Source organism: Oncorhynchus gorbuscha, linkage group LG10, assembly GCF_021184085.1.
Source record: "Oncorhynchus gorbuscha isolate QuinsamMale2020 ecotype Even-year linkage group LG10, OgorEven_v1.0, whole genome shotgun sequence".
NCBI classification, from domain to species: Eukaryota; Metazoa; Chordata; class Actinopteri; order Salmoniformes; family Salmonidae; genus Oncorhynchus; species Oncorhynchus gorbuscha.
The window spans coordinates 80819084-80845248 of record NC_060182.1 but is presented as its reverse complement, the minus strand read 5'-3'; the positions used below and the strand labels follow the sequence as shown (position 1 = coordinate 80845248).

At 42.7% G+C, this 26165-nt stretch overlaps 2 protein-coding genes and 1 long non-coding RNA gene across 3 annotated transcripts in view; 2 read left to right on the top strand and 1 right to left on the bottom strand.

Annotated features, from left to right (window-relative positions):
• LOC124046629 (rho GTPase-activating protein 5-like) overlaps positions 1-9834 on the bottom strand; it is a 98544-nt gene extending 88710 nt beyond the window's left edge. The window contains 3 exon segments of the mRNA XM_046367232.1: positions 904-1278; positions 1281-4807; positions 9591-9834. Coding sequence (XP_046223188.1) covers positions 904-1278; positions 1281-4616 — 3711 coding nt within the window. The 5' untranslated portion in view covers positions 4617-4807; positions 9591-9834.
• Positions 9835-12572: 2738 nt separating this feature from the next.
• Positions 12573-17444, top strand: LOC124046628. The gene is made up of 3 exons (XR_006841035.1): positions 12573-12706; positions 13691-15260; positions 17176-17444. It is a non-coding gene; the product is annotated as an uncharacterized LOC124046628 (long non-coding RNA).
• Positions 17445-23724: 6280 nt separating this feature from the next.
• LOC124046955 (D-aminoacyl-tRNA deacylase 2-like) lies at positions 23725-25323 on the top strand. Its single transcript, XM_046367704.1, has 4 exons — positions 23725-23732; positions 24522-24633; positions 24769-24832; positions 25013-25323. The coding sequence occupies exons 1-4, from the start codon at positions 23725-23727 to the stop codon at positions 25321-25323; spliced, it is 495 nt and encodes a 164-aa protein (XP_046223660.1).
• The last annotated feature ends 842 nt before the right edge of the window (positions 25324-26165 follow it).

Here is a 26165-nt window from a genome sequence, read left to right as displayed (position 1 = left end):
ATTCTGAATCTGTGTTATAGTAATCATGAGAGCAGACCATTCTGAATCTGTGTTATAGTAATCATGAGAGCAGACCATTCTGAATCTGTGTTATAGTAATCATGAGAGCAGACCATTCTGAATCTGTGTTATAGTAATCATGAGAGCAGACCATTCTGAATCTGTGTTATAGTAATCATGAGAGCAGACCATTCTGAATCTGTGTTATAGTAATCATGAGAGCAGACTATTCTGAATCTGTGTTATAGTAATCATGAGAGCAGACCATTCTGAATCTGTGTTATAGTAATCATGAGAGCAGACCATTCTGAATCTGTGTTATAGTAATCATGAGAGCAGACCATTCTGAATCTGTGTTATAGTAATCATGAGAGCAGACCATTCTGAATCTGTGTTATAGTAATCATGAGAGCAGACTATTCTGAATCTGTGTTATAGTAATCATGAGAGCAGACCATTCTGAATCTGTGTTATAGTAATCATGAGAGCAGACCATTCTGAATCTGTGTTATAGTAATCATGAGAGCAGACCATTCTGAATCTGTGTTATAGTAATCATGACCATTCTGAATCTGTGTTATAGTAATCATGAGAGCAGACCATTCTGAATCTGTGTTATAGTAATTATGAGAGCAGACTATTCTGAATCTGTGTTATAGTAATCATGAGAGCAGACCATTCTGAATCTGTGTTATAGTAATCATGACCATTCTGAATCTGTGTTATAGTAATCATGAGAGCAGACCATTCTGAATCTGTGTTATAGTAATCATGATGGAAGACCATTCTGAATCTGTGTTATAGTAATCATGAGAGCAGACCATTCTGAATCTGTGTTATAGTAATCATGAGAGCAGACCATTCGGAATCTGTGTTATAGTAATCATGAATCAGAATGCCTACCTTTTTAGGTTCCTTTGTCTTTGGCGTTTTCTTCTTTTTCTTCTTCATGTCATCCTGCTCTGGATCGGAGGTGATGGCAGGGTTGTCTATCCCTCCCTTCCAGGGGTCCGCAGGGGACAGCAGGGGGTCTTCCTCACTGCCCCGATGGGCCCTGCCCTTCTTCTTCTTCTGCATGGCCGGCCCAGACTCATCATCGCTGACGTCGGAGTGGACACGTCTGTGGTACATCTTGGTTTTGCTGAAGAGTATTTTGGAGCGGTGCTTATACTTGGTGGGCCTCCTACTGGCCTGCGCCTTGTGGTCGAAGCCGTTCTCCTCGTCCCCGTGTGAGACGTGAAGCCCCTCAAACGAGTTGAGCATTTTGAGGGTCCTGCTGTGGTGTCCTCCGGGACAGCGTAGATGTTGTCGGTAAAGCCCTTTGATTTCAGGAGAGTGTCTACGGGGTCTGCGTAATTGTCGGACGCCTCGACGTCTTCACCTTGGGCCATGGGGCTGCGTTGTCGTCTGTTGCTCCTCATCCCAGCCTCAATGGTCTTCAGGAGATTGGGGTCCAACTTCTTGACGTTGGGTTTGGATAGTATAGGCTTGGGTCTAACCGGGGGAGGAACTCTGTGGTTGCGCTCTTGGTCACCGACAGGTGTGCTATGGACAGGGTACTCATTCCCCTCCAGATCGATCCTGCACTTTCCACGTTCGCTAAGCGTTGGAAGAAGCTGCACGTCGTCCCCGATGGGGCTGTAAGGCGGAGGAGCCTCGGTGTCGTCCTCTGAGTCAGGGTAGTAACTGTAAGCAGGGGAATGGCAATGGGGAGACTGGGGGAAGACATCTTCACTCGCACCCGTGCAGTCTCGAGAGCTGTCAAACATGAAGGCGCTTTCGATGCTGCTCTTCTTCTCTAGCACCTCGTTGAAGAACGGCGTGAAGACTTCCGTCTGACGATGGTACTGAGACAGAGAGTAGAGAGCTGTGAATTTGGCGGTTATCTCTGTAGCGATGTGCTCTCCTTCAGTCATGAGGTCTTTGATTGGGTCATTCTCAAAGAAGTCTGCTTGACTGTCTGTGACGGCCACCATTTGAACAGGGATGACATCTTGGACCTCTGCCAGGAATGCTCTGAGCATCGCCATGGAGGACTTGCGTTTTGCTGAGTAGACCAAGATGTATCCATGGACGAGCTCGTCCTTCCTGATTCCGATGGAGGAGTGGTAGGAGAGGACTGTGACCTGTATTCTTCTGCGACTGTCGCCAATGATTTTGTTGAGGATCAGAGTGTTACTTTGGCCAGGTTGCCCTGCGCTGCAGGAATGTGAATCCAGGAAAGGTGAGAGGATGAGGTCTACGCTAAATGGATCCCCACACACGGCACACATAACAATCCTCAAGTCGGTCTCTGACATGTCTTTGATGGACGGCAGAGGGCTCATCACATCAAAGTTGTGCTTTAGTCCTTCTAATACTCCTCTGAGAGCCTGTTTAATTTGGAACTCGTTAAACTTCCGTGGAAAGGTAGCAGAAGGTATATCTACAAAGGTGCACTGTAGCTTATTTGCAAGCTGTTGGCCCTGATGCCTTAATATAGGCATATTTTTGCAAACGCTGTCTCTCTGGTTTGCTAGGATTAGAATGAATGGCAATGGTGGAGCGTATCTCTCCCTCCTGTTCTGTGCAATCTCTGCCCTGATTCTCCCTACGCAGTCGCCAATACAATTTAGCGACTCTATGGAGCTGAAGACACAGAAGATTCCGTGAGGTTTGAAGGTTGACGCCCACGTATGACTAAAGAGCAATGTTGAGTTGACATCAACAGGCAGAAGCTCCAGTTCATAGATTTTCCCATCCAGGGTGTACTCGTCGTCTGTGGACTGGGCTCGGATTTCATTTGCAAGTTCTTGTGCGAGACCCTCCCTTCCCAAGAGACACAAATTGACTTTATCAATGTTGGCACTGTTATAGTAGAGATTAGAGCGACCATGGTCCAGCTGAACTAGCCTGTTAGCCAGTACCTGCTCGACATTCATGTCAACACAGCTCTGTCCACTCAGACACGTCTCCTTCGTGGGGTGGTAGACGAACCCGATGTGCTTGAGAAGAAGTGACTCCCTGTCAGGGGCCAGTTTCTGCAGAGCTCTGTATCTGGGCTCCTCGTTGAGCACAGTGTGGATCTCGCTCATTTTGTCACAGCTTGGGGTGGCGTTTAAATCAAGGTCATAAAACAGCTCTGCGTGTTCAAAAAGCATTTCCTGAAATTCCTCTTTGGCCCTTTCAACTATTTCCTGCTGATGCTGGCTGTAAACATCCCTGTGATCAGATTCACTGATATACTTGTAGGCCTCGTCCTCCATGACAAAACACATGACCTCTTCCCAGGGTTGTCCAGGGCTGATGAAATGGACTCTATCCAATGTCTTCTTGAATCTATTCTTCATTTCTAACCGCATTTTCTCTGAGAACAGATGCTGAACATGGTTCTGAAAAATCTTCTCCCCTTCCAATGTTTTAAGGAGATCAAAGGGCACTCTTCTGTCATTGACTTTGTCAATTTGGTCCGTCTCATCCCATGGAGTGTGCTCCAGCACCACAAACCAGAAATGAAACTCAGCCCTGCTCTTCAAGATTCTTTGAGCCTCCGACCAGCTCAGGTTCTCGAGTTCTTCCAAGTTGTTGAGCAAGTTATTGAGAATTTTTGGCAGGCTCGAGAAGTATTCTTCCCTCCTTTTCCTGATATGTTCCTGCTTCAGCTGTTCGATGTGCTTGTTGAGGGTGTTTCTAGCTTTTCGGGTGCCTTCCAAGTTGATGTATTCCTCATAGTCGGGGTGGTTTTTCAACATGTTACTCACTGTTTTCCAACTTATGTGATAATCTCTGACGGTTTGTACAATCCTCTTTTCAAACTTGTCGGACACTGTGGCTACTAATTGTCGCTGAACTTTATAGGCCTCCAAATAAGGAATGATTTTGGGTTTGCCTCGTGGTTTGTCCATCTGCTGGGTCAACGCGTTAAAACAGAGGTCTACATTGATTCTCGATCGAGCTGACGTTTCTACCACCAGGAGGTTCTTTTTGCTTGCAGCGAACACCTGAAGGTCCCTTAGATACTGCTCCATGCACTCGTCACATTTAGTTGCAGCAATGACGATGGGCTTTTTCGATTTGACCATTTGAGAATAAAGGCTGTTGACAAATTTCATCTGATCCTCAAATTTCCTATTGCAGCCTTTGCTCACGTCTATGCACAATAAAAAACCGTCAATGTTCAGTTTCCCATCGGCCATCTGCTTCTGATCAAAATCCTGTTCCAGGCCAAGCTGGTCGGTGCAAATGTACATCAGCTTCTCAGCAGACTGTAGCTTGAAGGCTGCAGCCCTTTTACTATAGGGCTGCAGGTTTGTGCTGCGATGTGGCAAGAAGGTCTGATCATCAATGAACTCTGTTTGTTCAATGATTTGAATTTTACACTCGAGCCCATCATCGCTTCGGTGTGGCACTTCACCCCAGTAGAGGAAGTGATCATTGTTCACCACACGACCTCCAAAGTCAATTGTGCTCAACACAGAAGTGTGCTCAGTGTAGTAGCCGTCAGCGTTGGAACACACATATCTGTTGCATAGGCAGGACTTGCCCACGCCACAATTGCCCTTCTCCTTCTCTGTCCCTGAGAGGCCGACAACACTAACAGCATATGTTGGGGGGCGTGCCTCCTTGTTCTTGGCCATTATATTCCCCCTGTCATTGCTTTGTCAATTTCAAGAAAGGTTTCTACCAGCACAGCTATCATTCCACTCCAATTGGTTAGATAGGGTGCTGGTGCACGTTCATGGCTTTCTCCCTTTAGTGGTGAATCGCTGTATCCTCCTAGATCCTCGAGCTGGGATAGGGCAGCTGGTTCTCCATTATTATGACCTCCCTGAAAAAGAAAGAGTGTATAATTGAACTACACACACATAGGAACACAAAAACAGATCATATAGGCCTAATATGGTCTACGTACCAAATGGCACCGTGTTCCCTTTATAGTGAACAACTTTTGCAAACAGTCCACAGGACTAATGATACAATCTAAACAGTTACAGTAGGCTATTTCCGCTCTGGAGACTGTCGGTCATATGAGGCAATAACCTACAACAGAGGTTAACCTGCAAAAAAAAATGTGATAAACTGCAAATAAAAATGTTGATAAATCCTGTACTGTCTGTAGGAGTGTAACAAATAAGTTCCTTGTTCAGTGTCAGTGACTCTTTTCATGAGTAATTTCCCCCCACAGATATTGGCCATTCCATTAAAAAAAACTAATTTTATCCAATTTGTGCACAAGATAAAAAATGTTATGCAACTTCAGACTTGGAGGCAGTGACCTAGAAATAATGAAAAAAGCATAAGGAGACAAGATCATAATTGAGTTATTTAGCAAATTCCAGAAACCTGCTATTCATCAACATTCAATATGGATTATATTTCAGTTTACTCCAGCAATGCTATTGTTGCAGATGTTACTAGAGAACTATAGCACCTGTCATCATTGGACCTTTTGACAACAATACTGGCTATTATTTGTTTCACTTCGCATGTTCGTCACCTAAGAATCATGCAACACACCCCATCATGACATCTTACAACGCAAACAGTCCAGTTTTGACGTCCGATTTATAATACTGTAGTTACACCGGTCCGCGCTTCTAGTATTAAACAGGAATTTAGCTATTGCATATCTACTGACTTTTTTGTTATTATCGAGATGTGTGACTAGCACTGACCAGGTGAGAAGGTAGCCTATCACTAGCAAACCATCGTAGTAGTGCCTGGCTGTGGTTCTATCACTAGCAAACCATCGTAGTAGTGCCTGGCTGTGGTTCTATCACTAGCAAACCATCGTAGTGCCTGGCTGTGGTTCTATCACTAGCAAACCATCGTAGTAGTGCCTGGCTGTGGTTCTATCACTAGCAAACCATCGTAGTGCCTGGCTGTGGTTCTATCACTAGCAAACCATCGTAGTAGTGCCTGGCTGTGGTTCTATCACTAGCAAACCATCGTAGTGCCTGGCTGTGGTTCTATCACTAGCAAACCATCGTAGTAGTGCCTGGCTGTGGTTCTATCACTAGCAAACCATCGTAGTGCCTGGCTGTGGTTCTATCACTAGCAAACCATCGTAGTGCCTGGCTGTGGTGGTTCTATCACTAGCAAACCATCGTAGTGCCTGGCTGTGGTTCTATCACTAGCAAACCATCGTAGTGCCTGGCTGTGGTTCTATCACTAGCAAACCATCGTAGTGCCTGGCTGTGGTGGTTCTATCACTAGCAAACCATCGTAGTGCCTGGCTGTGGTTCTATCACTAGCAAACCATCGTAGTGCCTGGCTGTGGTTCTATCACTAGCAAACCATCGTAGTGCCTGGCTGTGGTTCTATCACTAGCAAACCATCGTAGTGCCTGGCTGTGGTTCTATCACTAGCAAACCATCGTAGTAGTGCCTGGCTGTGGTTCTATCACTAGCAAACCATCGTAGTGCCTGGCTGTGGTTCTATCACTAGCAAACCATCATAGTGCCTGGCTGTGGTTCTATCACTAGCAAACCATCGTAGTGCCTGGCTGTGGTTCTATCACTAGCAAACCATCGTAGTGCCTGGCTGTGGTGGTTCTATCACTAGCAAATCATCGTAGTGCCTGGCTGTGGTGGTTCTATCACTAGCAAACCATCGTAGTGCCTGGCTGTGGTGGTTCTATCACTAGCAAACCATCGTAGTGCCTGGCTGTGGTTCTATCACTAGCAAACCATCGTAGTGCCTGGCTGTGGTGGTTCTATCACTAGCAAACCATCGTAGTGCCTGGCTGTGGTTCTATCACTAGCAAACCATCGTAGTGCCTGGCTGTGGTTCTATCACTAGCAAACCATCGTAGTGCCTGGTTGTGGTTCTATCACTAGCAAACCATCGTAGTGCCTGGCTGTGGTTCTATCACTAGCAAACCATCGTAGTGGCTGGCTGTGGTTCTATCACTAGCAAACCATCGTAGTAGTGCCTGGCTGTGGTTCTATCACTAGCAAACCATCATAGTGCCTGGCTGTGGTTCTATCACTAGCAAACCATCGTAGTGCCTGGCTGTGGTTCTATCATTAGCAAACCATCGTAGTGCCTGGCTGTGGTTCTATCACTAGCAAACCATCGTAGTAGTGCCTGGCTGTGGTTCTATCACTAGCAAACCATCGTAGTGCCTGGCTGTGGTTCTATCACTAGCAAACCATCGTAGTGCCTGGCTGTGGTTCTATCACTAGCAAACCATCGTAGTGCCTGGCTGTGGTTCTATCACTAGCAAACCATCGTAGTGCCTGGCTGTGGTTCTATCACTAGCAAACCATCATAGTGCCTGGCTGTGGTTCTATCACTAGCAAACCATCGTAGTGCCTGGCTGTGGTTCTATCACTAGCAAACCATCGTAGTGCCTGGCTGTGGTGGTTCTATCACTAGCAAACCATCGTAGTGCCTGGCTGTGGTGGTTCTATCACTAGCAAACCATCGTAGTGCCTGGCTGTGGTGGTTCTATCACTAGCAAACCATCGTAGTGCCTGGCTGTGGTTCTATCACTAGCAAACCATCGTAGTGCCTGGCTGTGGTTCTATCACTAGCAAACCATTGTAGTGCCTGGCTGTGGTGGTTCTATCACTAGCAAACCATCGTAGTGCCTGGCTGTGGTTCTATCACTAGCAAACCATCGTAGTGCCTGGCTGTGGTTCTATCACTAGCAAACCATCGTAGTGCCTGGCTGTGGTTCTATCACTAGCAAACCATCGTAGTGCCTGGCTGTGGTTCTATCACTAGCAAACCATCGTAGTGCCTGGCTGTGGTGGTTCTATCACTAGCAAACCATCGTAGTGCCTGGCTGTGGTTCTATCACTAGCAAACCATCGTAGTGCCTGGCTGTGGTGGTTCTATCACTAGCAAACCATCGTAGTGCCTGTCTGTGGGTTCTATCACTAGCAAACCATCGTAGTGCCTGGCTGTGGTGGTTCTATCACTAGCAAACCATCGTAGTGCCTGGCTGTGGTTCTATCACTAGCAAACCATCGTAGTGCCTGGCTGTGGTTCTATCACTAGCAAACCATTGTAGTGCCTGGCTGTGGTGGTTCTATCACTAGCAAACCATCGTAGTGCCTGGCTGTGGTTCTATCACTAGCAAACCATCGTAGTGCCTGGCTGTGGTTCTATCACTAGCAAACCATCGTAGTGCCTGGCTGTGGTTCTATCACTAGCAAACCATCGTAGTGCCTGGCTGTGGTTCTATCACTAGCAAACCATCGTAGTGCCTGGCTGTGGTGGTTCTATCACTAGCAAACCATCGTAGTGCCTGGCTGTGGTGGTTCTATCACTAGCAAACCATCGTAGTGCCTGGCTGTGGTTCTATCACTAGCAAACCATCGTAGTGCCTGGCTGTGGTTCTATCACTAGCAAACCATCGTAGTGCCTGGCTGTGGTTCTATCACTAGCAAACCATCGTAGTGCCTGGCTGTGGTTCTATCACTAGCAAACCATCGTAGTGCCTGGCTGTGGTTCTATCACTAGCAAACCATCGTAGTGCCTGGCTGTGGTTCTATCACTAGCAAACCATCGTAGTGCCTGGCTGTGGTTCTATCACTAGCAAACCATCGTAGTGCCTGGCTGTGGTTTCTATCACTAGCAAACCATCGTAGTGCCTGGCTGTGGTTCTATCACTAGCAAACCATCGTAGTGCCTGGCTGTGGTTTCTATCACTAGCAAACCATCGTAGTGCCTGGCTGTGGTTCTATCACTAGCAAACCATCGTAGTGCCTGGCTGTGGTTCTATCACTAGCAAACCATCGTAGTGCCTGGCTGTGGTTCTATCACTAGCAAACCATCGTAGTGCCTGGCTGTGGTTACATTTCTTTCTGATCTGCTACGTTCTGAACGGTGCGCCCTTCTAAACCCGTCATTAATTAATGATAATGGTATTCAACCAAGAATGTCATTGCCAGGGAGGCACACCAATCAAAACTCAAAAGCAACCCTCTACCACGAGATGTAGAGGTTATTCAAAAGCACGACGCTGCTCTGGACAACTTGTCAGTAACAATGATCATCTTGCAACAATCCGAGGTTCATTAGTTAGCTAGCTAATGTCGCTCTGGATAAGAGCCTGTGCTAAATGACCTAGCTAGCTAACATTAACTGCGTGCGAACTATCAAGCAAGAAACGTCCACCAAGTGAAACTGTCACACTTCCAATTAGGTTGCTAGCAAACGTGGTTTGTTTTATCTGCACATGGTAACAATTATAATAACCCATGCAACAAAAGGTTACGTCTGGCTATGCCATTGTAATCAGAAACTATGACAATGATAACCCCATCATCAATGGCATTTGGTTGGAAGAATGACTTGTATAGCCAACTCAGGGGCCTAAGCTAAAATCGCTTGCTTCCAGAGTAGTCTCTGGCTGAGCTTAGCCCACTAGCTAGCTGTAGCTCACACTGCCTAGTTAGATAGCAAAATAGTGGTAGCTGGTCGAACAATAATACATTTCACTCAGCGCAAAATACCAACGAATGACCTTGCCGAAATATTTCGTTACGTCCCTTGATCCTTAATTGAAAAAAAATGCATTTATTTGACACAGGCAATTGTATCCAGGGTGTAGCTAATGAAGAAATTCGATTCAGTCCATTCCAAATACATTCCCCTACCTAACATGGTCGCTCCCAGCTCCGAGACCACGAAAAAAGGTAGCATTCCAAGTGTATTATTTTACTCCAGCAAATTCCATTTTTCAACGGCTCGTGCACTGCAATTCACGGGGAACGTTCCGTGCATCCTCTTTCTATTCCAAATGTGTTTTGTTTTTATATATTTTGTTTAATTGGTGGTATGCGTGTAATCGGAGACCTGCTCCCTCCTCTCTCTCATCCCAGTCAGTAATGGCGACTGATACATCCTGCTCTCACCCACTCTCTCTCTCTCCAGTAACTTTTCCATTAGGGCTCAAAGCAGGGGCGCGACGCTCGTGCATGGTTGCTATGTAATTGTGTGAATTAAACATGTCTGGAAATAGTATTCGCTAATGCCTGAATATTTGGTGGCTTATTTTTGTGATAGTGATTAGAGACCAGTGATTAGGGATCATGTCCACGAGATGGCACATTGCCAACCAGAATAAACATCTACGTAGAGAATGTAATGTAATAACCTACATTGTTCAATCGTACATAAGGTTGGACCATCTACTTTTGCAAGTAGCCTACAGTAGGCTACTGACACATCTTTGTGGTTACTTGTAGTGTGGAGCCAAACCAAGTTATTACATAGTTATAGCAAGTTTATTACAGGGATATGCACATCTGAAAGAAGCCATCTGAAGAATTGCAGTAACATTCATGTGAATTACAATAATATTCCATGAGGGTTTTATATGACAGACAAACTTAGTTTTTTTCCAAAATAGTGTAATGCTCTCTGGAGAAATTCAACGGTAGGTTTTTAATACTACACAATATGCTGCTCACCCTAAGGCCTTTACTTTCAATGCTCCGCTAGTGGATTCTAGGCAGATTTGCAAAACCTCGTTTGTTAAGCTCTTGCTTTTATCTTGACTTAGAGGGAAGGGGGAATCGCTACAGCTTGTCTCTCACTCAACCATAGTCTACACTTCTACACATTTTTTATACTGTTCTATACACATTAGTGTCTTCTGTTGATGATGAATTTGTCATTGAAGTGGAAATTCATTGTAGAATACATTTCAACCTGATTTGGTTTTATCCAGGAGGTACAGTTAATTTCAACCTGATTTGGTTTTATCCAGGAGGTACAGTTAATTTCAACCTGATTTGGTTCTATCCAGGAGGTACAGTTAATTTCAACCTGATTTGGTTCTATCCAGGAGGTACAGTTAATTTCAACCTGATTTGGTTCTATCCAGGAGGTACAGTTAATTTCAACCTGATTTGGTTCTATCCAGGAGGTACAGTTAATTTCAACCTGATTTGGTTCTATCCAGGAGGTACAGTTAATTTCAACCTGATTTGGTTCTATCCAGGAGGTACAGTTAATTTCAACCTGATTTGGTTCTATCCAGGAGGTACAGTTAATTTCAACCTGATTTGGTTCTATCCAGGAGGTACAGTTAATTTTAACCTGATTTGGTTCTATCCAGGAGGTACAGTTAATTTCAACCTGATTTGGTTCTATCCAGGAGGTACAGTTAATTTCAACCTGATTTGGTTCTATCCAGGAGGTACAGTTAATTTCAACCTGATTTGGTTTTATCCAGGAGGTACAGTTAATTTCAACCTGATTTGGTTCTATCCAGGAGTAGATTAATTTCAACCTGATTTGGTTCTATCCAGGAGGTACAGTTAATTTCAACCTGATTTGGTTCTATCCAGGAGGTGTTAATTTTAACCTGATTTGGTTCTATCCAGGAGCATTAAAACCTGATTTGGTTCTATCCAGGATGTACAGTTAATTTCAACCTGATTTGGTTCTATCCAGGAGGTACAGTTAATTTCAACCTGATTTGGTTTTATCCATTAAGATTGACAGAGCCCTAGTAGATAAACTATGCATGTGCAATGATGGTACATGATGATGTTCAACTTACATGTTGTAATGTGCATGTAAAATATCTGCATCAAGCATCTTATGAAAGAAATGTGATAGGAAGTAAGTTTCTGAAAGAAATGTGATAGGAAGTAAGTTTCTGAAAGAAATGTGATAGGAAGTAAGTTTCTGAAAGAAATGGTATCAAAGAAAGTGTGTCCCTCACAACTGACAGACACAAAGTTATCAAGCCCTTTATATAAGCATTTCTACATTGAGTTGGAAATCCAGACATCGCTGTGCAGTTTTATTGTTAGTCATCATAATGCAATAGCCTTTAACAGTGAAGCTGAGAGTCCAAGCTCCATTTTTTGGGCTTAACTGTCCCTCTTCAATTGTTGCGACATTAAACACCAGGGACGAGCTGGAATGCTCAGGGAGCTTTGTCCAATTGTTTGTGTCACTTAAGTGTTCATATTTTCATGTTATCCTTCAAACTAAAATCGTGTTTTTAATAGTCCTATGCACTGTTGTTTTGATGATGGCACACTGAAACAGAGTGTAAATATTCTAGTGAGAGTGGGCATTCTCTCCCAACCAACGCTGAATGGTGGAGAGAAAGTGGGAGTTGTTTCACACAGGATCCCAGTGTTCTGGGTTGGCATCTATCAATATGAACAGGAACAAGGTATTGGAATCAGAGCCTTAGTTTTATTTTACAGTTTTTATTGAACCTTTATTTAACTAGTTAGTTACAAACTTAGACTCAGAGCCAAAAGGCTCATTGCCTCTCTCTCTCTTTCTCTCTCTCGCTCTCTCTCTCTCTCTCTCTCTCTCTCTTTCTCTCTCTCTCTCTCTTTCTCTCTCTCGCTCTCTCTTTCTCTCTCTCTCACTCTCTCTCTCTCTCTCTCTCTCTCTCTCTCTCTCTCTCTCTCTCTCTCTCTCTCTCTCTCTCTCTCTTTCTCTCTCTCTCTCTTTTTCTCTCTCTCTCTCTATTTTTTCTCTCTCTCTCTATTTTTTTCTCTCTCAGTGCTTTGCAGCTTACATGTCAAAGGTCAATCAATATAACTTTCGCACAGTGTCATCAGTGTCACAAGTGATGCAGTAAAAAGAGGAGGAGGGAACGTATTTATTAGCCAATGGTTGAATTCAAATCAGTTCCAAGAGCAGACTATATGTGACGTTGCCATGCTATGCAAGTGTGAAGCTTGTGATGGAACAAGAACAACCTGTAAATAGATGTGATGATTCCTAGCAACAGGCAGTAAGTAGTGTGTTCTCATCTGATTTAAGTGTTGGTTGAGAATCTTAACTATTGGTCCTTACACCCTCTTTGTTCTCAGAACAATAAGGTAATTGCCTTCTCTTTCAACTACCCTGCACGATCAGTATATTCTGAGTCTACCGACGCCCTGACGCAGGGGTGTGAATAATTATTTAAATATATATTTCTGTATTTCAGTTTCAATACATTTGCAAAAGATTCTATAAACATGTTTTCACTTTGACATTATAGGGTATTGTGTGTAAATGTTTGAGAGAAAAATATATATTTAATCCATTTTGAATTCAGGCTGTAACAATAAAATGTGGAGTAAGTCAAAGAGTATGAATATTTTGTGAAGGCACTGTATAAGTAAGTTGACATTGTGGTTGTCTTGTGGTGGTTATGAAACACTCATGTACTGCTTATGGATGTGGTATGTATGGGGATGGGATGTTATTCTATACTGTATATATTCCTGTCAGCACAACACCATGCACGTGTATTAAACATCAATGACACTACAGTACAGCCTGTACAGGAGAAACCTCACAACATCCAAATGGTTCTGTCATTGTCAGCAACAGGTCTTAGTCTGCATTATAAAACGTATGCTTTTATATGTTTGAAACAGATGACAAATTAGTCAGGAAAATGTAAAGTGCCTCAAGTTAGTTAGTTAGATTACTTGTTGGTTATCACTGCATTGTCGGAACTAGAAGCACAAGCATTTCGCTACACTCGCATTAACATCTGCTAACCATGTGTATGTGACAAATAAAATTTGATTTGATTTGATTTGAAAACAACTCACAACAACCCTTTGATATTCAGTTGTGCTTAAGGCTGCATTTGTATTATGTGGCGGGGAGGGGGGGGGGGGTCACTAAGGGCTGCAGCTACTACCAGCTTCAACTCTGTCTGTGTTAGTGAGTGTTTGTGTTCAATTCACAACAATGGTGTCTTCATGCTCTCTGTCTGCAGGTTGAGGTGTCAGTGAGACTTCACTATCAATTGGACTCTTGATCACCTGAGGGAAATCGTCTGTCACCTCCATTTAACCTCAGTCTGCCCTGCTTGTGTAGATTGCAAACAGGGAGGTAGCTGCTTGTAGCCACCAAGCCACCTGTCACATCCATGTATTTATATGTCCTTTTAGCTAACAGGTGGAAGGAAACAAGACTAAAACATTTTTTTCTGTGCATTAGCCAGGAAGGCCACAGCATGTGAATAGAAAGCAGTGTTCAGCCGAGGAAACAGTCTCACAGTGGAAACCAAGCTTGATTAATCCCTGTAGCTTTGTGTTGTGGTGATGCTGATTTCTAATGGTCAATGTTTGGCATTATTTCTGATCTATAACTATTATCTCCTTAAGTTTCAAAAGGCTATAGCTTCCTGTGAGAGATGAGGGGCATTTCTTGTAACATCCAATGCAGCACTTATGGTGCATTAGTATTTTGGCTGAAACATAACATACCGTAGGCCTTAGACAAGGAACTCCTAGAATAACCACCACCATCATATCTGTCATAGATATGTAAGGTCCATCTGTCTCAAGAATAGGCCTTAAAACATTGCAGAACACTTCATACTATATTGACTGCCTTCTTGCTATCGCTATTGAAACCACAGTGACTATGTGGGTAAATTATTAATCTGAAGATAGTGATGTCATTTACGGCAAGTATGTGCTATATCTCTTTAACTATGGGCTTGAAAGGTTGTCAAACAAACAATCACAAATAAAATTCCCCTCAAAGCGATGTAGTGTATAATCACCTCTACGTTGTGGGAAAAATAAAGGCCTATTGGATTTAGTTTTTTGCTTGGATCAAGTCCTGGTACAGAAGCGAATGTCCTTGAGAGCTGATGGTGAAGTTGCTACATATTACTATAGCAGCCTAAGCTTAATTTTTAATTGAACACTGAGGTCGAGGCAACATTAGTGAGCTCCTCCATTTCATCCATCCCCACCACTGGCCCATGCCTCAGACACACGTCCTTCAGCAGCAGACACGGAGAGCAAGGTAAAGACGTTGATGCGCCCAGACCAAGTCTCACACACCACCCAGCCATGCCCATAGACACAACGTTCCTATAATGGACTTAGCCCCTCAGACCACATAAATTTTAATGCCTCCTCAGCACCCACTGGAATGGGGGTCCGCATTCTAAGAATTACATTTCTATGGGCATGCCCGCCCAGACATAAAAAACCCAGCTGCAGGCCAATAACCCAGCTTTCTTCTGTCTGTCTCTCTAGGGTTGTTTTCCTAAAAAAGTTACAACCACTTTCTGTTTTGTTTCCTTGCCACGATACTAATGAATATCGCAATACTGGTATGGTCCCGGCTCTACACAGTACCCCTGCTTCATCTAAAATCTCCTTCTCCACAATCATGAATTATTCACCTCACCAACCCTCAAATCTCTCTCTTTATCTCCTCAGATCTACAGTCTCCTGCCAGTTGTGTTTGAGAGTCCCTCTACATCTTAGCCTGTGGCTCACTGGGCTCTTTGGTCCCTTGTTTACTCTGGAGCTGCAGGGGAAGAGGTGAGCCCTAATAAGCTCCAAACCAGGCTTGACACTGAAATAAAGACCTCCAAACTGAAACAACTGAATCAAAGGAGAGTAAAGAATGTGTATCCTGATACCAAAGAAAGCAATATTTGTATTTCCAATGTGTATCTGACACTGCTGTGTCCTAGGCCTAGGATATCATCCAATTTTCATGGATGGTTTCCCCTGTTGTGCACTGAACAGAGATCCTAGGCTCTGAAAGCAAGTCCTTTTTCAGCTCTGCTAGCAGTGTGTTGAGTCTGCATGTCGTTTTTCAGCTCTGTTAGCAGTGTGTTGAGTCTGCATGTCGTTTTTCAGCTCTGCTAGCAGTGTGTTGCGTCTGCATGTCGTTTATCAGCTCTGCTAGCAGTGTGTTGAGTCTGCATGTTGTTTTCTTCTCTGTCAGCAGTGTGTTGAGTCTGCATGTTGTTTTCTGCTCTGTTAGCAGTGTGTTGAGTCTGCATGTCGTTTTCTGCTCTGTCAGCAGTGTGTTGAGTCTGCATGTCGTTTTCAGCTCTTTTAGCAGTGTGTTGAGTCTGCATGTCGTTTTCTGCTCTTCTAGCAGTGTGTTGAGTCTGCATGTCGTTTTCAGCTCTGTTAGCAGTGTGTTGAGTCTGCATGTCGTTTTCATCTCTGTTAGCAGTGTGTTGAGTCTGCATGTCGTTTTTCAGCTCTGTTAGCTGTGAATTGAGTCTGCATGTCATTTTTCATCTCTTCTAGCAGTGTGTTGAGTCTGCATGTCGTTTTTCAGCTCTTCTAGCAGTGTGTTGAGTCTGCATGTCGTTTTTCAGCTCTGTTAGCAGTGAATTGAGTCTGCATGTCGTTTTTCAGCTCTTCTAGCAGTGTGTTGAGTCTGCATGTCGTTTTTCATCTCTGTCAGCAGTGTGTTGAGTCTGCATGTCGTTTTTCAGCTCTTCTAGCAGTGTGTTGAGTCTGCATGTCGTTTTCTGCTCTGTCAGCAGTGTGTTGAGTCTACATGTCGTTTTTAGCTCTGTTAGCAGGGTGTTGAGTCTGCATGTCGTTTTCTGCTCTGTCAGCAGTGTGTTGACTCTGCATGTCGTTTTCAGCTCTGTTAGCAGTGAATTGAGTCTGCATGTTGTTTTCTGCTTTTAGCATCTCTTCTAGCAGCAGTGTGTTGAGTCTGCATGTCGTTTTCAGCTCTTCTAGCAGTGTGTTGAGTCTGCATGTCGTTTTTCAGCTCTTCTAGCTGTGTGTTGAGTCTGCATGTCGTTTTTCATCTCTGTTAGCAGTGTGTTGAGTCTGCATGTCGTTTTTCAGCTCTGTTAGCAGTGAATTGAGTCTGCATGTCGTTTTTCATCTCTTCTAGCAGTGTGTTGAGTCTGCATGTCGTTTTTCAGCTCTTCTAGCAGTGTGTTGAGTCTGCATGTCGTTTTCAGCTCTGATAGCAGTGAATTGAGTCTGCATGTCGTTTTCTGCTCTGTTAGCAGTGTGTTGAGTCTGCATGCCGTTTTCATCTCTTCTAGCAGTGTGTTGAGTCTGCATGTCGTTTTTCAGCTCTTCTAGCAGTGTGTTGAGTCTGCATGTCGTTTTCAGCTCTGATAGCCGTGAATTGAGTCTGCATGTCGTTTTCTGCTCTGTTAGCAGTGTGTTGAGTCTGCATGCCGTTTTCATCTCTTCTAGCAGTGTTGAGTCTGCATGTCGTTTTTCAGCTCTTCTAGCTGTGTGTTGAGTCTGCATGTCGTTTTTCAGCTCTGTTAGCAGTGTGTTGAGTCTGCATGTCGTTTTCAGCTCTGTTAGCAGTGTGTTGAGTCTGCATGTCGTTTTTCATCTCTTCAAGCAGTGTGTTGAGTCTGCATGTCGTTTATCAGCTCTGCTAGCAGTGTGTTGAGTCTGCATGTCGTTTTTCAGCTCTGTTAGCAGTGTGTTGAGTCTGCATGTCGTTTTTCAGCTCTGCAAAGTTCTAGAGCTCTCAGCAGTATGCAGAGAGCAAACAGGAAGACAGATGACTGGGGTGTGTGGGGGCGCTGCTGCAGTCCCCCCTCTGCCTCCCTCCACCCCTTCACTCCTGTTCTGAGCCAACACATGCCCTCCCAGTGACACAGCACAATTGCAACCAGCTGCTGCTTACCCAGAGCCCTGCCGTAGCTGCATTGGCATGGCAATGGATCAACGCTAGGGCCTGCCAGGCAGGACAGGGACCCCAAGGTCAAGGGAGATGGGGCCACAGATAGGGGGGAAAGGGGGGGATGTGGGGGATAAGGAGTGGGGAGATTGCCTAGAGCTGGAGTGTGAGAGACTTCATCCACCACCACTATGAACACCAACTCAATCCTACCCTGCAGCTAAGCTTTATCTAATTATGATGATGAGGTTTGGAGATTGTTTTATCATGATATGAATCTGTCTGATAATAAGTTCAAAGACAAGTTTTCTTTTAGGTCACCGCATACAGCAATAGCAGGGCTCTGTATTTTGAATGGCAGGTTTAGTAACTGATTTTAGAAAGTGAAAGTATCCCTGCCTGCAGAGTGCAAAAAATCGCAGATGTTTTTTTTTTTTTTGGTCTCTAAAAATCCATTCTTCTCTAATTTTGGAATGCAGGATGTGGCTTATACAACAATAGAGAGCTATAGTTAATTTAGTTGCTGACAGAAGCAGAGTGAACTGTTGGAATGACACCCAACTGAATTCATGGGTATATTTAACGAAATTACAAACCATCTTTTCAATCAGAGATTTTCAAAACTAACCATAGTGTAAAAATATATATTTTTAAAGTATAGCGCTCAAAGAAAAAAAACGACTTAACATAACCTCAATCAATAAAATATTTATGTCTCGTGTAGAATTGATGTTTTCACTTAGGATGATTTACAGCAATAAATATACAGTATGAAGACATATTTTTACATCTTAAATATTTGAGCACTTTAATTGAGTGCATAGCATGTTATGAGTTATGAGGTTATGGCATTTTACAACTCTTTAGACACACACATATTAATTTTATTTTCCTTACTGTCACGACTTCCGCCGAAGTCCCTCTCCTTGTTCGAGCGGCGTTCGGCGGTCGACGTCACAGGCCTTCTAGCCATCACCGATCCACTTTTCATTCTCCATTTGTTTTGTCTTTGCTTTTTACACACCTGGTTTCAATTCCCCCATTACATGATCATTATTTAACCCTCTGGTTTCCCCCATGTTTGTGTGCGTGTTTGTTTTGTTGTAAGGCTGGTATTATTGTTGCCGGGTTTTGTATTTACGTCCATTTATTTTGTGGTATCGGTATTTTTCCAGCACCATAGTATTGTGTTTATACTGGTGTTTTCTTGAATTAAATACCTTGTCCGCATATCTCAGCTCTCCTGCGCCTGACTCCTTTCACCAGTTACCCACAGCCTTGAGACTTACACTTTATAAGATTACAATTGAGAATCTGTAAATCTGTACATAAATTCCCAATCAATATATTTTCTTGGGGCTCAGATGTCACTGACACCAGACCCCCTCAGTAAAGACTGAGGATACGTCCCAAATGACACACTATTCCCCCTATTGAGTGCACTACCTTTGACCAGAGCCGTAAATGCCCTGGTCAAAAATAGTGAACTAAAAAGGGAATAGCTTGCAGACTGAGACAGAGAGAAATCCCCAACCTAGAGAGGGAGATAATTTAAGTCAGCTGAGCTATGTTTAACTATGCTGTTGTGTTTGTATGGGAATACCTTGCTTCTCTCTGCCTAGAAAAGCACCACATGTCTGGGAAAGTGCCACTGGCAGCTGCCCATAGGGAAGAGTGCCAGTCACTAAGGAGTCACTCAGTACTGAATCAAATACTCACTGAATGGATTTCTCCCACTCTCTCACTCCCACAAATACACACACACACACACACACACACTCTCTCTATCTGTCAGAGAAAGAAATCTGGAGGAAGAACTTGGCAAACGAGGCCATCCTCTCACGTTTCATCTGTAAAGCATCCAACCTGTCCGGTGTCTGTAAGAGCCACACCAATAATTACTGTACACAGGAGTCAACATTTTGGACCCTTTGGCATTTTCCTCCTCAGTGCTGGCGTTGTCAGGTGTGACTGTGTAGCCTTGAGCTAGCAGGTCTGCCTTGCAGTAACCCCTCATTTCACCTCATACAGCCACCTCATACAGCCACCTTTCATCTTTCTCTAAGTCTCACTTCTCCATCTTCACTTTACACCGTTCCCCTTTCAGGAATAGATCTAGACTTACTGGAGGGAGATTTGTATTTTTAGAGGAACTTGTGCTTTTCTGATGGACATAAACAAATTATATACTGCCGTATTTAGTTATTTATTATATGGTTGTTGTAATGATATTTTGGGGATCAACTAGCATTATACCGAAAGTTAACCTAAAGTCAATGGACGTTGGTTTGTACAGTAAAGACAGTGTGTTCGGAAAGTGTTCCGACTCCTTGACTTTTTCTACATTTTGCTAATTCTATTCTAAAATAGATTTGTTTTTAAATGTTCACTCATCAATCTACACAAAATACCCTAAAATGACAAAGCAAAAACACATTTGTAGAAATGTTTGCAAACGTATAAAAAATAATAACTGAAACATCACATTCACATAGGTATTCAGACCCTTTGCTATGAGACTCGAAATTGAGCTCAGGTGCATCTTGTTTCCATTGATCATCCTTGAGATGTTTCTACAACTTGATTGGAGTCCACCTGTGGTAAATTCAATTGATTGGACATGATTTGGAAAAGCACACACCTGTCTTTATAAGGTTCCACAGTTGACAGTGTATGTCAGAGCCAAGAACCCAATAGTCACTCTGAAAAAGCTCTGTGGAGATGGGAGAACCTTTCAGAAGGACAACCATCTCTGCAGCACTCCACCAATCTTTTATTTTATTTAATCTTTATTTAATTAGGCACATTTTTTAAATACATTTTAGAATAAGGGTGTAACATAACAAAATGTTGAAAAAGTCAAGGGATCTGAAGTCTTTCTGAATGCATTGAATATATGGGATTAAAGACAATATCATGCTGATCAGTCCCTAAAAATGAAGGTCAAGTTGAGGTGAAATAAGTGTACAGAACTGAAAACAGGATTTGAATGGAAATAAATTGACCACAAAACTGTTCAGTTCTTTAAACAGAACCACAAATAGATAGCTGCACTAGTGGGCCTTCCTCTTTAATGGGGACCATCTAAGCAGAAGTGCATCCTATCAACAACCAGTCTCAACCCCAGCCAGTGTCTCCAAACACAGGACAGGCCTCGGCAGTGGTGTAAAGTACTTAACAAAAAACACTTTAAAGTACTACTTATTAATACTGTATAATACATTTGAAATTATTAATACTTTAACTTTTGATACTTAAGTATATTCTAGCAATTACATTTACTTTTTAAACTTAAGCATATTTAAAACCAAATACTTTAAAACTTTTACTCAAGTAGTATTTTACTAGGTTAAATGCACTTTTACTTGTCATTTTGTCATCAAGAAATAGTCTGAAGGGGTTTGGTAGGACCTCTCAGGCTGCGTTCACAGGCAGCCCAATTCTGAATATTTTTTTGGGACCAATCACATCAGAGCTTTTTCAGAGTTGATCTGATTGGTCAAAAGACCAATTAGTGAAACAAATATCAGAATTGGCCTGCCTATATAAACGCAGTCATACTTTGTTCCTAAAATATAGAACAGCATGCAAATTAATAACCACAGCTACACAGGAAAAGCAGTAAATGTTCAATGCTCATTGATCTGATAAGACACTGAGCTGTCTGGCTTGGCTTTCATGGTGGCTGGTTTGGTTGAAAGTGAAACAGCTGCTGTAGTTAGATGAGTCTAGAGAGTGACAGAAATATGCGGGAAGTAGTCCTGTTGACGCATGTCACAGAGTGCTCATCCCACTCAGGCTGAGGAAATAAATATCACCAACCTGGACTCATGGGTAAACAATAACATAGTAAATGTAAATCCGAGAAAGTCCAATTAGTTTGATATGTTACGATTTGTATGGTATGTATTAATTTGTGGATGTCCATAATCCATTTAGTATAATTAACAAATTGTAAATTTGTATATGTTACGAATTGCAATTAGTACAATATGTTGTTCCGAAAACCAATTCCTGCGACATTTTGGAAATTTGCAAAACGGGATATGTTATGAATTTCTATTTGTTGTCACTAACGTTAGCTAAGTGGCTAAGGTTAGCTAGGCTAGGGGTAGCTAACATACAAATTACTTGCAAAGTAGCTAAACAGTAGTAAGTGGTTGCAAAGTTGCTAATTAGGAAAATGCTGAAGTCGCCCATGATGAGATTCGAACATGCAATCTTTGGGTTGCTAGATGTTCACGTTATACGCCTGACCAGCCACCCTACTTTAGTTTTTGACTGAAGTAACCTGTCATATGTAACCATACCATATGTAATATATCATACTAATTTGAGTGTTCCAGATTTACATTCAATATGTTACATCTAGTCTATGAGACCACGCTGATACGACTGGTGGTTGGGGATGTTTGATTGGATATGCAGTGCCACCAGGTGTTTATAGAGAGTAACTGCAACTTCCAAGTCAAGTGGGCAATAGTAGGTTGTATATTTTCATCTCTGACTTAGTAACATGTTGCATTTCATGAAGATGGAAGATTGTGTAAATATTATTTTTTAAAGAAAAGCACAACTCACCAGACATCAAGTAAAAAATAACATACAACCAAAGCATTCCTTTGTTTTCACCTTATGCTTTAGGATAAAATAACAACCAATGAGTTTACTGTGGACTGAACATTGTGGTCTCAAGGCTTAAATTAAACTTGTTGTATTTGAACAGCCTGAACACAATCTATATATTGAATACTCACCGGTTTGAAGAGACAGATTGAAACTGAACATAATGTCATCACTGTCACAACAATGAAAGTCCAATATACTGTACATCATTCAATAGAGTAAGTATGTAATATATACACATGTAACCAGATCAGATAACATGGATTTCTGCCGACTCTGCGGCAACAATGGGGGATAAGGAGAAGTGCAGTGTTCTGGTCTATTTTCTGTAGATTACTAGTTGTCCTACACAGTAGAAGACTAGATGTCCAGTTGTCCTACACAGTACATTGCAGTCACTCAACCAGAGAGTTCTTCTAGACGCTGGACCACGGCAGTCGCCACTTTTCTTTTTGCCTCAGCCGAACACCATAGGCATTGGCAGATATATATTAAACAAACCCAGGTAGAAAACTAACATGGTAAACTCTCAAACGTGTAAAACGTACACAATGTTAGTGACGAATACACCGTTTGTCTCCCAACATTGCCAATGTTTTTCTTTACTATCTATTGTTACCTCAGGGCTATCAGGCGAAGACACCAAAGGCTGGCCACTGTCTGACATCTCTCTGATGTTCAGGTGTAGAGGAATGTCTCCTAGACAGAGGAGGGAGAAGAAACCGTCTACACTCTATTATCCTTCTATTACACATGAGATTCAGATAACTCTGTAATGACCCCCAGAGTATCAGCAAGCGTACTTTCTCCGTCGGACTCAAAGATGTGGGTGGTTACACTTGGGGCACTGAAACACGCTCATATTCTGGACTATACCCAGAACCTATGAGATGTGACATAAAGTTGAAGTCGGACGTTTACATACACTTTAGCCAACTACATTTAAACTCCGTTTTTCACAATTCCTGACATTTAAGCCTAGTCAAAATTCCCTGTCTTAGGTCAGGTAGGATCAGAACAATAGTAGAGAGAATTATTTATTTCAGGTTTTATTTATTTCATCACATTCCCAGTGTGTCAGAAGTTTACATACACTCAATTAATTTGATAGCATTGCCTTTAAAATGTTTAACTTGGGTCAAACATTTCAGGTAGCCTTCCACAAGCTTCCCACAATAGGTTTGGTGAATTTTGGCCCATTCCTCCTAACAGAGCTGGTGTAACTGAGTCAGGTTTGTAGGCCTCCTTGCTCGCAACACAATTTTTCAGTTCTGCCCACAAATTTTCTATAGGATTGAGGTCAGGGCATTTTGATGGCCACATCAATACCTTGACTTTGTTGTCCTTAAGCCATTTTCCCACAACTTTGGAAGTATGCTTGGGTTTCATTGTCCATTTGGAAGACCGATTTGCGACCAAGCTTTAACTTTCTGACTGATGTCTTGAGATGTGCTTCAATATATCCACATAATTTTCCTTCCTCGTGATGCCATCTATTTTGTGAAGTGCACCAGTCCCTCCTGCAGCAAAGCACCCCCCACAACATGATGCTGCCACCCCCATGCGTCACGGTTCCCCCTTTTTCCTCCAAACATAACGATGGACATTATGGCCAAACAGTTCATTTTTTTTGTTTCATCAGACCAGAGGACATTTCTCCAAAAAGTACGATATTTGTCCCCGTAGTCTGGATTTTTTATGGCGGTTTTGGAGCAGTGGCTTCTTCCTTGCTGAGCGGCCTTTCAGGTTATGTCGATGTAGGACTCATTTTACTCTGGATAAAGATATTAAATTTATTTATTTGACCCCTTTTTCTCCCCAATTTCGTGGTTTCCAATTGTTAGTAGCTACTATCTTGTCTCATCGCTACAACTCCCATACGGGCTCAGGAGAGGGCTGCCTCTCGGGCTTGCCTCTTGGGGCTGCCTCTCGGGTTTCCTTGCTAGCTGCGTACCTTCATATCGTCATTGTTCCTCTATTCTCCAGTATTTCTCCTCATAGTATCGCCGTTCCTCTTGCGCTGCCTCGAACGCCTCCTTAGGGCGGCGATGCTCCCCCGGCTGTGTCCAGGGTCCTCCTCCATCTAATATCTCCTCCCAGGTCCATTTCCCCATTAAGCGCTGTTCCTCCTTTTCACGCTGCTTGGTCCTTGTTTGGTGGGTTCTTCTGTCACGTTCGTCATAACGAGCAGACCAAAGCACAGCGTTAGATGAATACATTCTTCTTTAATAAGCAAAGAACACTAAACAAACTAACAAAACGACCGTGACGCTAATTACAACAAGTGCTGACATGCAACTACACATAGACAATAACCTACAAAATGGCAACCTAAATAGGATCCTCATTCAGAAACAACAATAAACAGCTGCCTCTGATTGGGAACCAATTCAGACCACCATAGACCTACATTTACCTAGACATACCAAAACCCCATAGATATACAAAAACCCTAGACAAGACAAAAACATACCACCCTCGTCACACCCTGACCTAACCAAAATAATAAAGAAAACAAAGACAACTAAGGTCAGGGCGTGACATAGTGTGGCGGAAAAGGCAGGTTCTCCACAAGCAAGATCTGTTCTTCAGCAGTGTCTCTATGCAATGCTTCAAGTCAAACGTGCAGATGATCAATCTGATGCTGAATTGGTGGAGGTACTACTGAATTATGTTCTACTCCTTTTTCAAATGCAAATATGGTCTATACTAGTGAGAATGCATGCTAATAATAATAATTGCACCTTGCCTAAGATAATAATTTGGTGTTTTCATAAGATGTCATGTTTTCAGATTGACAGAGGGATGGTATATATCTGCTTTTTCAAATGTGCTACAGAGGACATTATCCCCAGGTGTTCAGCTTTTCCAGTTTTGGACAATGTTCAGCTTTTCCAGTTTTGGACAATACTGCAATAATGCACCTACCTGGGCTTCGCAAAACTGTGAACAGTAAATGTTACTGTTCTTCAATGAATCGTAAAGCAGTATTGCTACTGAGTGGTTATTAATCCCTTTGCTATACTATACTCTACAGCGAACACTCTGTGTGAGGCTGACTCTGGGAAGTATGTGTCAGTGCTGGACCTGCCTGGGAGCGTTCTCATCGTGCCTCAGGCTACACTGGGAGGCAAGGCCAAAGGGAAGGGCATGCAGTACCACAATAACATTGGGAAAGAAGAGGGCCTGCAGCTGTATTCTAACTTTGTCTCCTTCTTTGAGAAGGAACTGGCTTTGTCCAGTAAGAGTAGTAAGATTGCAACCAACATCAAACATGGAACTTATGGGAACAGACAAGTGCTGAAGCTGGATACCAACGGACCATGCACACACCTGATGGAGTTTTGAAACTTCCAATACTAATTACATTTCACATTGAATGACCAATTGCACTCTTGTCCCTAAAATGGTGGTACTGTATGCGTAGCTGGCAATAGTTTTTATTAGAATTTGTGTGTTTGTATCATGTTCTTTGGTTAAATTATACAAATGTAATACGATAACGAAGTCAAAAGAAAGTCTGAACTCAACTGAAATATTTGTTTTGACATCCTTGTTGCAATTTGTGAATTGGTTTATAAATGGCAACTTGTGACATCTAGTGGGAATTTATAAGCACTGCACCAGCAACACAAAAATATAAATGCAACATTTACAGTTCACATAAGGAAATCAGACAATTGAAATGAATTCACTAGGCCCTAATTTATGTATTTCACATGACTGGGAATACATATATGCAACTGTTGGTCACGGATACCTTAAAAAATGGGAAGGGGCGTGGATCAGAAACCCAGTCAGTATCTGGTGTGACCACCATTTGCCTCATGCAGCGTGACACATCCCCTTCACATAGAGTTGATAAGGCTGTTGATTGTGGCCTGTGGAATGTTGTCCCACTCCTCTTCAATAGCTGTTGATAGATATTGGCGGGGACTGGAATAATCTGTCATACACGTCAATCCAGAGCATCCCAAACATGCTCAATCGACATGTCAAATCAAATCAAATGTATTTGTCACATACACATGGTTAGCTGATGTTAATGAAAGTGTTGCAAAATGCTTTTGCTTCTATTTCCGACCATGCAGTAATATCTAACAAGTAATATAACCTAACAATTTCACAACAACTACCTTATACACACAAGTGTAAAGGAATGAATACGAATATGTACGTAAAAATATATA